Raw genomic sequence first — 15,869 nt, 5'->3', positions numbered from 1 at the left:
CTGATGAGCCTTCTTCACAACGGCCTCAGTGTGGACAGACCATGTGAGTTCCTCAGTGATGTGGACACCGAGGAACTTGAAGCTGCTGACTCTCTCCACCGGTGCTCCATTGATGGTGATGGAACTGTGTTCTCTGTCTCTTCTCCTGAAGTCCACCACAAGCTCCTTTGTCTTGCTGACGTTGAGGGAGAGGTTGTGCTCCTGACACCAATAAGTGTTCCTTTTTTCCAGGTGGGAGAGAGCAGTGTGTAGTGTAGATGCAATGGCAACATCAGTGGAGCGGTTGTTGCGGTAAGCAAACTGCAATAGGTCCAGTGAGGGAGGCAGCACAGAGCAGATGTAATCTCTGATTAGTCTCTCAAAGCATTTGCTGAATGATGGGGGTCAGAGCAACAGGATGCCAGTCATTTAAGCAAGTGATTTTGCATTGCTTTGGTACAGGCAAAATGGTGGATGTTTTGAAACATGTGGGGACCACAGACGAGGAGAGGGAAAGGTTGAAAATGTCTGTAAAAACACGAGCCAGTGCATAAATGGCTTGTTTATGCTCCTCCGCGTTCCCAGAATTAAAAGCGGAGGTCCGCGCATCAAGTGCCGCGCGAACATCGCTATTTATCCATGGCTTCTGGTTGGGGTAGATCTGTATTGTTTTGGTCGGAACAACATCCTCTACGCACTTTCTGATGAAACATGTTATGCTATCAGCGGCGGACCGGAACATCTCCCAATCCACGTGATCAAAACAGTCTTCTGATTGGTCGGACCAGCACTCAATCGTTCTGAGGGTGGGTGCTTCTTGTTTCAGTTTCTGCCTGTAAGTGGGAAGAAGCAGAGTGGAAGAGTGGTCCGATTTGCCAAATGTTGGGCGGGGGAGGGATTTGTAGCCATCCCGGAAGGGAGAGTAGCAATGGTCCAAAACCCGGTCCCCTCGTGTGTTGAAACTGATGTGTTGGTGGTATTTTGCTGTGATTGATTTGAAATTGGCTTTGTTAAAGTCCCCGGTCACAATGAACGCGGCCTCAGGGTGCGCGGTTTCCTGCTCACTTATACTCTCATATAGTTCCTTGAGTGCCCGGTCTGTGTCGGATTTTGGGGGGATGTACACAGCAGTGATAATGACCACTGTGAATTCCCTCAGTAGCCAGAATGGTCGACACAGAAGCATGAGAAATTCCAGATCAGGAGAGCAGAAAGACTTGATAGAATGTACGTTCCACTGATCACACCAGGATTTGTTGGTCATAAAACATACACCACCACCTCTGCTTTTACCTGAGAGGTCTTTCGCTCTGTCTGCTCTGAGCACGGAGAACCCCGCAGGTTCGATGGCTGAGTCTGGAATCTCCGCAGACATCCAAGTTTCTGTAAGGCAGATAATGCAGCAGTCCCTCGTCTCTCGTTGGAAAGAAATCCGCACTCTCAGCTCGCAGAGCTTGTTGTCCAGAGACTGAACATTTGCCAGTAGAATACTGGGTAGCGGGGGTTGATTTGCACGATGTCTTACTCTAATGAGAACGCCGGCTCTCCTTCCCCTTTTCCATCTGCGTTTCCGCGGCCGTGCTGCCAAGACAAAGGGCTCCACTGCCGTGTTTGTAAACAGTGGGTCGGCATTGAGGAATTTGAAGTCCGGTTTATGGTGTGTAATTGTAGAACCAATGTCCAAAAGTGTTTGTCTGTCGTACACAATAAGACAGACAACATCGAAGACAAAAAACATAAGAACTGTAAACAAAACAAAAAAAACCTGTAATGTTGTGTCGGAGCTCGCAACGCTGCAGCCATACTCGGCGCCATCTCAGATAGCCTAAATAGATAGAAGAACTGTGGCGAATTCTCCAAGAAGCTTGGAACATCCTATCTGCCAACAGCCAAGTATAACTGTGTTTAGGTGTACCTAGGAGAATTGGTGCTGTTTTGAAGGCAAAGGTGGTCACACCAAATATTGATTTAGCTTTATATATATATATATATATATATATATATATATATATATATATATATATATATATATATATATATGTTTACTGGACTTTGTATGATGTTAATTGATAAATGAAAACTATTTATGGCATTATTTTTAAATACATCCTCACTATGCAACATTTTTCACAAGTGCCTAAAACTTTTGCACAGTAAATATCTGTGATTTGCAAAACAACCAAAGTATTTGACGAAAAAGACTATTAGAATATTTAGCTAAAATGGACCACTTCATAAACTGACTTATTTCTCGATTTTAACACTTGCAAAATGACAGTGTGGACTGTCAGCCCTGAATATCCAATTTGAAAAACAAATTGGAATTGGGTGCTGTGTGAACAAAGCCGATGAGTCATCACCAGTTTGCCCTTCAGCAAAGCACTTAACCCCAAAGCACTTGGTTTCTCCAAGGTCAAGGTCCCTGTAATAACTGAATCAGACCAAATAATAAGGCATTCGGGATAAACGCATCTGCTAAATTACTAAGTATATGTTATTGTGTGCATACAAGGAAGAGTGCAAGGGTTCTTTTATGTTCTTTGGCTCTCTTGGACACTCTAATAGACACTCTTCTACATAAAGTATATTGTGAAGGACCTACTTCAAAAGTGTCATGAGAACTGGATGGTATAAATTCATCTAAACTATGAAGATGGAGTATCTGCATAAAAACATGTTAGGTACATCTTCCACAATATTGAAATTGCCTTGCTCCCTTTTAAGCCAGACTTACTTTACACTTCACACACATGCACAGAAATAGTTTTAAGTAACTGCACAGACTCTTGAGTATAATTATCTCCTGGAGTTCTGAACATATTTTTATTTAGTGAAAGGAAATCACAACTTCCACTGGAAATGTTTAAAATGGATTACTCCATCCACTTTAGTACAGCTTATCCACAAAGCAGGATGCTCAATAAAAACAGAAAAATGGTGGAATATCGAACACCTGATATGAGATTTGATACTGCGCTGCTGATGTAGATGTATCAGTATGAGGCTGTACTGCCCCCTGCTGTTGCTATGATCTATAAAGAACCTGTCAACAACATCCAATTAAATTGGAGATGAGGGTGGGATAAGAAAAGGTCTTTGGAGACAATCGTAATGAGCACAAGGATGAAAAATGTAAAAAACATTTTTAGTTTGCTAAAGCGTGGAGTTTTTGAAGAGTTTTTTTTTTAAACCAAAGCTGTGGAAAAGAATACATTTCAAAACATTTTTAATGGCTTCTTGGTTGCACAATGTTTCTTTTCATTTTGGGGTTCAGTATAACCTGGACATGTTTTCATGAGATTCACCCTTTAAGATTAAAGTGATAGTTCACCCAAAAATGAAAATTTTCTAATAATTTACTCACCCTCATGCCATCCTAGGTGTATATGTCTTCCTTTCTTTAGCAGAAGACATTTGAAGAAAAATAGAAAAATATCTCAGCTCAGTAGGTCCTTTATGCATAACCTCAACCCTCTCGTGAACATGCATACAGCTGCTTAACGGAAGCGATTATTTATAGTTAAAAATTACTTAAATATTGATATTTTTTGCACCAAAAGCGATCGTATCGCTTTACAAGACATTCATTTAACCACTGGAGTCATATGGATGACGTTAATGCTGATTGTCTGTGCTTTCTGGAGCATCAAAAATCGTGTTACCATCCACTTCCATTACAAGGACCAACTCAGCCAAGATATTTTTCCATTTTTCTTCAAATGTTTTCTGCTGAAGAAAGGAAGTCATATACATCTGGGATGGCAAGGGGTGAGTAAATTATGAGAGAATTTTCATTTTTGGGTGAACTGTCCCTTTAAGCATTGATAAAAATGATGACAGCGTGTGACTAAAGACAACACTGACTGAATGCTTTTTTGTCTAGCTGTAATAAGATCTGCCAAGGACCAGACACTAAAAGCTCATGCCAAATTCATTTGGAAACCCTGTTTGATATCAACTCTCTGTTCCTTTTCTAGAGTCCCAGAATGCTTTGGTATCTGAAGAGGGTGGGAAGCTTAATTTACTCTCAACCAGCATGTGTCTAGCAAAATAATTTTTCGGCACAGGTGGCTAAGAGACAATAACCCCACTGTGACGTCTGGGAATGCAAGCAGGTAATGAAATGGCCTGCTTATTTAACATGCAGATTTATGCATGTTGTAATTAATTTGCCATTATCCCTTGATTGATTATGGTCCCGGTGTGTTTTGAAGCAGACATCAGGCTATAATTACTTCCCGTGTTGTGCTCCTTGCTTTGTTTCGTTACAATAAATAGATGCTAATTTTATTATTGCAAACAAGTAATTGTCCCACTCAATAATTGGGTAAAACAGTGACCAGCTGCCATTTGCTGGGCTGAGCATTCATACACACACACATTATTTGTCTCTTTCAATTCCTAAACAATTTCCACTCAAAGGTAAGACATGTAGTCCCAATAGAAGACAATATTATCAAAACGGCTATGGAAATACTTTGTCTCTTTATTTAGATGATGAAGCTATGTTATACTTTTCTCATTCGTTTCTTAGGCCGCTGGGTGAAGGGCGATGTGCCCATGAGTGAGTCTGGTGATTGGGACCCGTAACTGCCTTCCGAACCCCCAGGAGATGGAGGGATGCCTGCCTCACTCATAGTGGACATGGGGCCCTCTTCAAAGACATCACTGCCCAGAACCCCATGACCTGATACCTGGCCCTCCTCACTGTCCTGGGGTTCCATCTTTACCTGGGCTAGATGCCACAAGGGGGAGCTGTTCCCTGCTGCCCCTGTTGAAAACAATAAAACAGCTGGATTCATAATGACCACATGCTTTAAACTTTCCGAATGACGTTAAGTTTTGAATATGTCCCGGTACCATTTTTTTGAGAACGAGTATGAGTTCTGATACTTCCTTTTTTGAAGTATTTTTATTTTAATTTTTTTTATATCAACAGTTTCTTTAAATTTTTTCATCAAAATGGTGTCTAAATGAGTTAATTAAAACTTTAGTCAAATGAAAATAGAACAATTATTTTTCAACATGATATTGTATTATTTTTTTTCAAATGAAGTGCTTTTATACAGAACCTCACAGCACAATCCAAAATACAACATCAAGCTCAAATAACGTGCTGCATAAGAGAGCATCACAGATTAAAATTACTATTGATTTATTATTATTATTACTACTACTACTAGTACTACTAGTAGTAGTAGTAGAATTACAGTGAATATTACATAGAGTAGAGATATACTTTTTTTCCCCGTTTAAATTAAGCTTTTATTTTGGCGGAAGCTTTTATTTTTCCGTTTCTGTGAGATTTTGACAATAGCTTCTCACCTCTGGAAAAGCAGGTCGGTATTGTTATCGAAGCATCCCTTACAATAACGTATGACTTCAACAATCCTTATATTTTTCCCTTCAAAGGGTTCACATACTTTTTTTTGCCACTGTATTAGGGCTGGGCAGTAGGACAAAGTAATCGGATATCGACGATATTTGAAAAATATCCCGATGCCGATCGTGACACTCACTGACAGATGATGATCAACAAAATCGAGAAATTACGAAACCAAGAAGAAATGCGGGTAGCCTATAACTTGTGCATGACTGATATTTTGCTAATCTACCAGCCACTGTGGCGGGATAACTGTAAGATGTTTCATGATACATGACAATAAATGCTTTTAAACACATAGACGAGCACTTGAAGAAACACACTTTATTATATTTTGAAGAACAGACAAAAGAAAAGCCATCAATGCGTGTCTCTGATGCTCTATTTGTTCAGAAGTCGTGCAACGGGAGCATGTCTAGTGGAACACTCGCATGTAGAGTTCTCACTCTTTCTTTTCTGTTTTAGTCATCTGAAAACTGTTTGCACGAATAGTGTCATCTATGAGAATGCTGTAAATGTCCTCAGACCATCTCAGGAGTTGCTCGAAGTTTAGTTTGCTTTATTTCCACAGAGCAGTTCGCACTTAAAATCCATTATGAATGCAATCCTACAGGTTCACTTTATAGTCTATACATGTGTAGTACCTTTCATTATTATCATCATCATCATTATTATTATGTTTACATTTACATTTATAATTGTCTTTAGATCTTAATTTGTTTTAGTAATTTTACACCTGTCGTAGATGGATACTTGTGTGACGGCAAATGGAAGGGAGGTTATATATGATTTTTTTGACCACTTCAATATTGTATTGCTTTTTCGTTTCGCTTGAAGTGCACTTTGAATTTAGAAATATCTTTGGTTTAAGTTTTTCGTTTCAGTTTCAATAAATGAATTACATTTTTAAAGCAAAATCAATAAACCAAGAATATTCACTGATCCATCAGCAGGGGGGTTGACGATGTAAATTGGATATCGTGTTTTTTTTTAAATAAAAATATTGTGAACATATTTCTTGCATAACGCCCAGCCCTAATATATATATATATATATTACACACAGTATATATACACACACACACCGATCAGCCACAACATTAAAACCACCTGCCTAATATTGTGTAGGTCCCCCTCATGCCGCCAAAATGGCGCCAACCCGCATCTTAAAATAGCATGAATGGCATGCTTGTTGGTGCCAGACGGGCTGGTTTGAGTATTTCTGTCACTGCTGATCTCCTGGGATTTTCACACACAACAGTTTCTAGAATTTACTCAGAATGGTGCCAAAAACAAAAAACATCCAGTGAGTGGCAGTTCTGTGGATGGAAATAAGAGAGGTCAACAGAGAATGGCCAGACTGGTTCGAACTGACAAAGTCTACAGTAACTCAGATAACCACTCAGTATAATTGTGGTGAGAAGAATATCATCTCAGAATACTATTCTGAGATGCGAGTTGGCGCTGTTTTGGTGGCACGAGGGGGACTTGCACAATATAAAATAGGCAGGTAGTTTTAATGTTGTGGCTGATTGGTGTATATATACATACACATATATATATATATATATATATATATATATATATATACAGGTGCATCTCAATAAATTAGAATGTCGTGGAAAAGTTCATTTATTTCAGTAATTCAACTCAAATTGTGAAACTCGTGTATTAAATAAATTCAATGCACACAGACTGAAGTAGTTTAAGTCTTTGGTTCTTTTAATTGTGATGATTTTGGCTCACATTTAACAAAAACCCACCAATTCACTATCTCAAAAAATTAGAATATGGTGACATGCCAATCAGCTAATCAACTCAAAACACCTGCAAAGGTTTCCTGAGCCTTCAAAATGGTCTCTCAGTTTAGTTCGCTAGGCTACACAATCATGGGGAAGACTGCTGATCTGACAGTTGTCCAGAAGACAATCACTGACACCCTTCACAAGGAGGGTAAGCCACAAACATTCATTGCCAAAGAAGCTGGCTGTTCACAGAGTGCTGTATCCAAGCATGTTAACAGAAAGTTGAGTGGAAGGAAAAAGTGTGGAAGAAAAAGATGCACAACCAACCAAGAGAACCGCAACCTTATGATTGTCAAGCAAAATCGATTCAAGAATTTGGGTGAACTTCACAAGGAATGGACTGAGGCTGGGGTCAAGGCATCAAGAGCCACCACACACAGACATGTCAAGGAATTTGGCTACAGTTGTCGTATTCCTCTTGTTAAGCCACTCCTGAACCACAGACAACGTCAGAGGCGTCTTACCTGGGCTAAGGAGAAGAAGAACTGGACTGTTGCCCAGTGTTCCAAAGTCCTCTTTTCAGATGAGAGCAAGTTTTGTATTTCATTTGGAAACCAAGGTCCTAGAGTCTGGAGGAAGGGTGGAGAAGCTCATAGCCCAAGTTGCATGAAGTCCAGTGTTAAGTTTCCACAGTCTGTGATGATTTGGGGTGCAATGTCATCTGCTGGTGTTGGTCCATTGTGTTTTTTGAAAACCAAAGTCACTGCACCCGTTTACCAAGAAATTTTGGAGCACTTCATGCTACCTTCTGCTGACCAGCTTTTTAAAGATGCTGATTTCATTTTCCAGCAGGATTTGGCACCTGCCCACACTGCCAAAAGCACCAAAAGTTGGTTAAATGACCATGGTGTTGGTGTGCTTGACTGGCCAGCAAACTCACCAGACCTGAACCCCATAGAGAATCTATGGGGTATTGTCAAGAGGAAAATGAGAAACAAGAGACCAAAAAATGCAGATGAGCTGAAGGCCACTGTCAAAGAAACCTGGGCTTCCATACCACCTCAGCAGTGCCACAAACTGATCACCTCCATGCCACGCCGAATTGAGGCAGTAATTAAAGCAATAGGAGCCCCTACCAAGTATTGAGTACATATACATTAAATGAACATACTTTCCAGAAGGCCAACAATTCACTAAAAATGTTTTTTTTATTGGTCTTATGATGTATTCTAATTTTATGAGATAGTGAATTGGTGGGTTTTTGTTAAATGTGAGCCAAAATCACCACAATTAAAAGAGCCAAAGACTTAAACTACTTCAGTCTGTGTGCATTGAATTTATTTAATACACGAGTTTCACAATTTGAGTTGAATTACTGAAATAAATGAACTTTTCCATGACATTCTAATTTATTGAGATGCACCTGTATATATATATATATATATATATATATATATATATATATATATATATACACAGATATATATATATATATATATATATATATATATATATATACACAGATATATATATATATATATATATATATATATATATATATATATATATACAGTACTGTGCAAATATCTTAGGCACATAAGATGTTTCACAAAAGCATTTGTCTTAAGATGGTTATTTATATCTTCAGCTTTAGTGTGTCAATAGGAAATATAAATTTTGGACTCCCAAACATTACTTTTGCAAATCGAAAAGATTAGAATAGAAGAACAGGGAGCCCTGCAACAGATGTCATGGCCCACACAAAGCCCCCCACTGAACATCGTGTAAGTCCGAGATTACATAAAGAGACAGAAGCAATTGAGACAGCCTAAATAGATAGAAGAACTGTGGTGAATTCTCCAAGAAGCTTGGAAAATCCTATCTGCCAGCAACCAAGAAACCAAGTGTCCAGGTGTACCTAGGAGAATTGGTGCTGTTTTAAAGGCAAAGGTGGTCACACCGAATATTGATTTAGATTTTTTATGTTTACTGGACTTTGTATGACATTAAGTGATAAATGAAAACTATTTATGTCATTATTTTTTAAGACATCCTCACTATGCAACATTTTTCACAAGTGCCTAAAACCTTTGCACAGTACTGTATATATATATATATATATATATATATATATATATACACACAGTATATCAGATTATCTTTGTGGACCATAAAAGTACCATAAAAGTATGATAAATGGTAGTCTTTCAAGAAAGTGTTGTGAATGGAACAGACCAAAATATAAACTGTTTTTGGCTAATAATCTTCCCCTCGTGTCTGCATATATTCAAATTTGCTTTGTAAAGAAGCAATGTGCCATGTCAGTGATGCCAAATGCTCATTGGTGTTGCATGTCTTTTAACCAATCTCGGCGTGCCAGTTTGAATATGTAGTATGAATAAGTGCAAATTAGATTTGAGAGATACTGTGGCAGAGAACATTTTCAGTGAGTAATGACTTACACTTTGGTCTGGTTCACACACAAATCTATTGTATAAACAGCACTCAGGACAAACTACTATACTTCTCTTTGTTTTCCAAGGAAGACAGAAAGTCACATGGGTTTGAAACAACATAAAGTTGAGAACATAACAGAACTTTCTGTTTTAGCTAAACTGTCCCTTTAGGTAATAGATGAATGACTTACTGAACATTTGCCCTACCAAGAACACTACCAAGAAGTGAATGATATACCTGATGTGTGAGGGGACTGTCCCTCTTCCAGCCCTCCAGTCAGTCTCTCACTGGAGGTACCCAGGAGGGGCAGGGCCTGGTCACCTGAGGCTAGATCTGCCTCTGGCTCCTCACTCAAGGGGAACGGGATGTCACTCACTGGCTCCTCTTTAACCTTCAAGGGTTTGGAATCCTCCAGAGCCCTTTCTGGATTCACCAGCCTCTCGTACTCTTCTGAGAGCTCCTTACTGACCTACAGGAGATGAAGACACTAGTCGGTTAATGCCAACACAATCACAATACAAAACTCTAGATGTTCACAATTTCTGAAGAAAATTCAACTTCAGACGGCACGCCCACAGTCCATGCACTAACAATCTGATGCATATTGCACACAAAACTGTAAAACACTTTCTAAGTGCCCTAACATAAATAAGTCCTAATCTGATTGGCTAGTTTGATTAAACATCTATGGGTAAAAGCACACAGACCTTTTTATCAGTCTGCCTTAAAACAGAGTCATGTTCATGGTACAATACATCTCAGATAACCCTGCCCCCAAACGGCGCGTAATGACAAAACCACACGTGACATTTAGACAGCTCTTCCTGTCTAAATAGGGGGTTCTTGGCCAGTTTAAGCTGAAATTCAAACTAGCTACGCTAACCTGTGCAAAACTTGTCGCCACAATGCTAGGGTGTTGTGGGTGGTTGCCAGGGCATTGCTATGCGGATGCAAGGGAGTTCTGAATGGTTGTTAGTGCATTCCTATGCAGTTGCTAGGATGTTCTGGATGGTTGCTAATTCCATAACAATATGTTTATGTATTGCCACACGACCAGAGCCGGTGGATTATTTTACTGCTTTTTCTGATTCATAAAATTAACATTTCTTCTTTAATGGTGATAGATTATGGCTTAGTCAGTGCAGAGATTAAACCAGCAACCTTCTGATTACTGGCCCTGAGCTTTAACCAGTAATCAGAAGGTTGCTCTCCACTACAAACAGCAACAGCCCTTAAACTGTGGGTAAAAATCACCTATCATAATCTCACCTGCAGCATGTAGCTGTGGTAATCTTTGATGCGGACCTGCCAGAAGCGCTGGAGGGCCAGGACGCTTCCGATGCCCACCTCATGGAAGACCTGCTCCACCACATCAGGAAAGGGCGTAGAGCCATGACAGGCCTCCCTGTCAACAGCAACACGCATCAGCTTAGTGAGCCGCAAGTAGTGCTCATGGACCAGGTCGGTCAAAGTCTCCAGCACGCTCTCGTTCGCTGACTCAAATCCAGCGTGAGCAAGCACTGTGGCAACCGACTGGTACAGAAGCTGACGACAGGACAGCCAGCTCAGTTCTGTAACTGGCTCACCTTTACCTCTGAAAGTAGATAGATGATATGAGTGGAGAAGAACAGGAAGATAGATGGATAGTAAAAGGTGTTTTGGAAAGGAATCGCAACATAATACAGTGTGGCCTTTTCTTTATAAACTCAAAACAAAACTGTAAAGTTTTTAGAGAGGATGCAGATCAACTGTGTAGATCTAAATCCGTGGCTGACCAATATGGGTTTTTCAATAGCCTATGCTATCTAGAGAACAGAATGGATGGATGGATGGATGGACAGACAGACAAGACAGACAGACAGATACTGTTGACTCACTTGTAGAAGTCACTTTCTGGGTCACTGTGTCGTAGCTGGAATGGCTGTCGAGGGGCTTTACTGTCCAGTGGGAGCAGATCATCAGGTACAGTGGGTGTTGCGGGTCGGGGAGGTAGAGCATCCCCATCCTCGGGTTTGAAGGCACCCTGGGAGTCTGATAATGTGGGCAGGGGCTGCTGGCCCTGCTGGGCAGCAGCAATAAGGCTGCGGAGACGGCGGGTATGCTGGCTCAGCTGCACTGTGTGAATGGTGAGGCTACAGGGCTCAGAGGGGACATCCAGCATGGTGGTGGGACGTGGGCGCTGGGCAGATGGCTGGTGCAGAGGAGGGTCCTGCATCTCCACCTGCCGGAACTCTCGCTGCAGAAGGTCAAAAGAACTGCGACCTGAGGGGGCCGAAGCCACAGGAAGCTCACCCCAATAACGCATCATCTTCACAAAGACTGGTACAGCAATTCAATCTGAAAACCAAAGAAGACACTGTTCAAGGGTCAGAGTAAGTTGTACTATATTTACTGGCCCCAAAAGATATTTGAAAAAGTAATCCAGCCTTATAATGTATTCATTTCTTTGCACTAGATAACGTAATTTTAAACTGAATTTATAAGTGGCATCAGCAAACAAATTATGCAAGAGCTTTTCTCAGAACTAACTTCACATTTCTAAGAAATACTGCAATTATTTTTAACTAACTTGTTCCAAAGTAATTTTAGTGGATGTATTAAGTCAGTTCCCTTAAAGTTCACAGGTGTTCTAGCAGAGTGCAATTCATAATATTAACTATAGACATGTTCCACTAATATCTGACAACCAGAATGGGCCCAAATAATCTGTCATACTTTTGAATTATAAATAAATGTTTATATAATGCTATCTACAGTTAATATTTTGTTATTAAATGTTTTGCTTGTTGTTATGCTTGTACTATCTTCTTTCAAATAAATGCCACTTGAAATTTTGTTATAATGCAATAACATTTAGGCTATAATTTTTTAAGAGACTCTTCAGTGTCCAAATATTTTGGGAGGGCACTGTACAAGCATAGTACAATTTACATCATCTATCTTCTAGTGCATGTGTGGTAGTTTATGAATAGCTAGCTGACTTTATTTTAAACATTCACAAAACTGCAACTGGTACAGTCAGTGTAAAATATTGTTGTACTATCTCTGTAATAATGTAGACACATACTGTGAATTCACCATGCTGCATTACAGGAAAAAACATACGTAAAATAATAATAATAAGTGTTTACATGTTTGTAATGTCTATTTAATGAATTATGAAGTTTGAAATGTACACATCCTACACATTAAAGTCATGTACACCTCATTAGTGTTGTTTAAAGAAACAATTATAAAATAAATAAATAAATAAATCAACAAAGGGGAACAAACCGTTTTATTTACCTATTATAAGCTGAAGATCATAAAGATGACGAATTCAAAACTAATTGGATTTATGTCATTTATTTTCAGTTTCGCCTCTAAACGAAATGTAAACGATCAGCGGTGTTGAGGTACAACATTTAAATACTTCCGTGTAAAACGTAAGTAGTTCCTAAAAAAAATGAGCAAACAGATACCGACTTAAAAAAATAAATAAACTATATATAAAGCGCAAATAATTATTGTGTATTCACCTAAAAATATTCTAATACATTACATTTTATAAACCAAGCGAGATCGATTTATATCACATATTCAACAATATTATTGCACGGAATCATTTAATCGTTACACCAAACAGCATGTCGAACAGTGAGCGCATGATGGAATCTGCCCGCAGTTCACAGACAGAAAATAATCACACAGTCATGGAGACAAAGAAGAGCTCGGACCAGGAGAATGGTCAGACATGTGACATAGAAGAGGACATCACCAGCACTAATGAAAACAAGGATGAACCTTTCAAGAAACCGGTGAGTTTTGCAGCCCCGTCTCTGTTGGTGAAGAAATCAGGTTCAAACTCAGTCAATAAAGCCACAGAAGAATTAAACAGCAGCCAGTCAGAGAATAAAGACAAAGATCATGGTACAAAACGTCAGCAGTCATCTGCACGCCCCACAGACACAAAACCAGACCAATCAGATCTTAAAGATCTTCCACAAGCCAATACATCAGAGGCACCACAGAAGACCCAGCCCAAAACAAAAGACATCAGACCCAAGATCCCTGCCAAGCTACCACCGTCGGGTAAATTTCCTCCCCTTCCGTACACTGAACCCCCGTGGGGGTTTGTTCCTGACATATCTTACTCATTTGAGCTGTTGAAAAACGGGGCGATCCTGGACACGGTCCCGCTGACCCAGAGGAGTTATTTTGTGGTGGGTCGTCTGCCGGTTTGTGATGTATCTCTGGAACATCCGTCCATCTCCCGCTATCACGCTGTTGTGCAGTACCGAGGCAAAGAGGGACAGGACGAGGTCGTGGGAGAGGAGAGAGGGTTTTATGTCTATGATCTGGGCAGCACTCATGGGACTTTCGTCAATAAGAACAAGATTCCTCCTAAAACATATATAAGGGTCCGCGTGGGACATGTACTTAAGTTTGGGGGAAGCACAAGACTCTTTATTCTGCAGGTATGATGTGTTTTTATAGATGAATGGTTTGGTGATTCTTTATTATAACATTAATTTATTAAATATCCTGTAGGCTAAGTGGTTTTTAATACCACGCACGTAGAAAATGTCCCTACTTACCTGACAGATATCAGTGAAGTAGCTGTCTTGAGAAATCACACCTGTCTCTGTGACAGGCTCTGTAAACAGAAACATAAATTTATCGCGGCCCGCGGCTGTTAGCCAATCAGAAAACTTGGAGGTCTTCCTTGTCAGTCATTTTGCCCCTTTGAATTAGCTGACATCGGCTTGGGGAGCCGTCTAATTCAGTGTAATCATCAAGACAACATTGCATAATGTTTACAGCAGCTTTAAGTTTCAATGTTCATTGATTTTTTTTTTTTTTTAATATTATTCTTTCATAATTAAATTCATATTCATTAATACATGTTATATAACGCTTCCCTTACAAAAACTAATCAGTTCCCATAAAAGTAAATTATGGTGTCATTTGAAGTATGTAATTGCTGCGTGACTTCTAGCGTAACCAAACAAAATGGCAAAAATAAACATTGTTTTCAAACAGCTTAATGAATACACCTTCCGTCTGCCATTGGTCAAACAAACACAAAGGCTGCATTCGAATATGCATACTGTCATACTGAATTACTATACAGTATGCCAATAGATTGGGGTGTCCAAATCCTCAGTATTTAGAAAGGAGTAGGTGAAAAATACCAGGAAGATCTACTACATCTGGCTAGATTTTGAAGTGCACATCCACTGGACACTGTACTATCCCATAATCCCACGGGAGCTTAGTAGACATCAGATTCAAAACTAACAATAATAATAAAAAATAAAAAATTAAATGGAGAACCGGAAGTCAGGTGGCTCTTTTCAACTGTAATTGGGTCATTATCAAAATATGGTGACAAACACGTCCCTTGACTTTTCAGTCATAAAAAAAGATTTAAAATAGTAAAAAAAAAAAAAAAAAAAGTTTGAAAGGCATCATTCTATAACCTAGACTTTTATTAAATAAAATGAAAAGGTTTGACTATATATTTTTTACATTTATTTTTTTTTAGAAAATATATATTTGGCAATTGCCTAAAAAAAACCTTGTCATTAGTGCAAGACCTAATAATTGTGCAAAAAAAGCTAAACAAAATAAGTAATTAATAATTTAAATAATTTAAAAATAATGTTTTAAGGCATGACAATGAAATGTCAACAAACCTGAAACCCTAAAATGACGGTAAAAATGACAATTAAAACAGCCTTTCAGATAAAATAATACATGAGTTTTAACAGAAGAAATAATGTTATTGCTTTTATAAAATAATAAGCTGCACATTTCTGCCTTTAACTCCTCCAAAAATTGGCCCCATTCACTTTCATTGAATGTGCCTCACTGTAACCTCGATTTTTGCTGTTTTTAAAGAAAAGGAGGGGTGAGTTGAAATTTATTTTTGTGATAATCAACATTATGCCTCAAATGCTGTCGTTTGAGCATAACTTGTACTGAACCCCCTGAAATGCAAATATAGTCATTTCCCACCATCATTTCTAACCTTTGGTGCTTGGTCCCTAAATACTGAATGAGCCGTAGAGCCACTGTGTTGACAGTTTTTGGGGAAATTAACATACAAATGGTTTACTTATTGTGGGGAGAGAAAGTAGGCTATTTTAACATCAAAATATTACAGTTTTAAAAGAAACGTAAATTATGGTTATGATAAATTGGTCTAGGCGTTAACTGATCAAGAAGTTGATGTACATTCAAATATTTATGAATAACAGTTTCATCATTTCTAACTATTTTAAAGTGCATTAATGATCTCTTTAGCATAATATGATGTAATGA

The 15,869-nt window shown here is 38.9% G+C and overlaps 2 protein-coding genes across 7 annotated transcripts in view; one reads left to right on the top strand and one right to left on the bottom strand.

The window, feature by feature from the left end:
• Window positions 1-2,043: 2,043 nt before the first annotated feature.
• Window positions 2,044-13,845, bottom strand: LOC127454908 (STAGA complex 65 subunit gamma-like). Of its 4 annotated transcripts, none has more exons than XM_051722439.1 (5): window positions 12,849-12,963; window positions 11,441-11,900; window positions 10,833-10,968; window positions 9,801-10,032; window positions 2,044-4,750 (listed from the first exon to the last, which is right to left on the bottom strand). In XM_051722439.1, the coding sequence occupies exons 2-5, from the start codon at window positions 11,869-11,871 to the stop codon at window positions 4,488-4,490; spliced, it is 1,062 nt and encodes a 353-aa protein (XP_051578399.1). In that variant the 5' UTR covers window positions 11,872-11,900; window positions 12,849-12,963; the 3' UTR covers window positions 2,044-4,487. The 4 variants fall into 4 exon arrangements, with proteins under 4 accessions (XP_051578399.1, XP_051578397.1, XP_051578398.1 ...); XM_051722437.1 differs by lacking the exon at window positions 12,849-12,963 and adding an exon at window positions 13,697-13,845 and having other exon boundaries at window positions 2,045-4,750; window positions 10,833-11,157; XM_051722438.1 differs by lacking the exon at window positions 12,849-12,963 and adding an exon at window positions 13,347-13,485 and having other exon boundaries at window positions 2,045-4,750; window positions 10,833-11,157.
• LOC127454902 (kanadaptin-like) overlaps window positions 13,173-15,869 on the top strand; it is a 22,465-nt gene continuing 19,768 nt past the window's right edge. For 2 of the 3 annotated variants that reach the window (XM_051722422.1, XM_051722421.1), the window contains exon 1: window positions 13,173-14,020. In XM_051722422.1, coding sequence (XP_051578382.1) covers window positions 13,190-14,020 — 831 coding nt within the window. In that variant the 5' untranslated portion in view covers window positions 13,173-13,189. The remainder of the gene's footprint in view (window positions 14,021-15,869) is intronic. The other variant, XM_051722423.1, reaches the window with a different exon arrangement.

This window comes from Myxocyprinus asiaticus, chromosome 17, assembly GCF_019703515.2.
Source record: "Myxocyprinus asiaticus isolate MX2 ecotype Aquarium Trade chromosome 17, UBuf_Myxa_2, whole genome shotgun sequence".
Lineage (NCBI taxonomy): Eukaryota > Metazoa > Chordata > Actinopteri > Cypriniformes > Catostomidae > Myxocyprinus > Myxocyprinus asiaticus.
The sequence above is the reverse complement of the archived record's forward strand: the minus strand, read 5'-3'. Positions and strand labels throughout refer to the sequence as shown.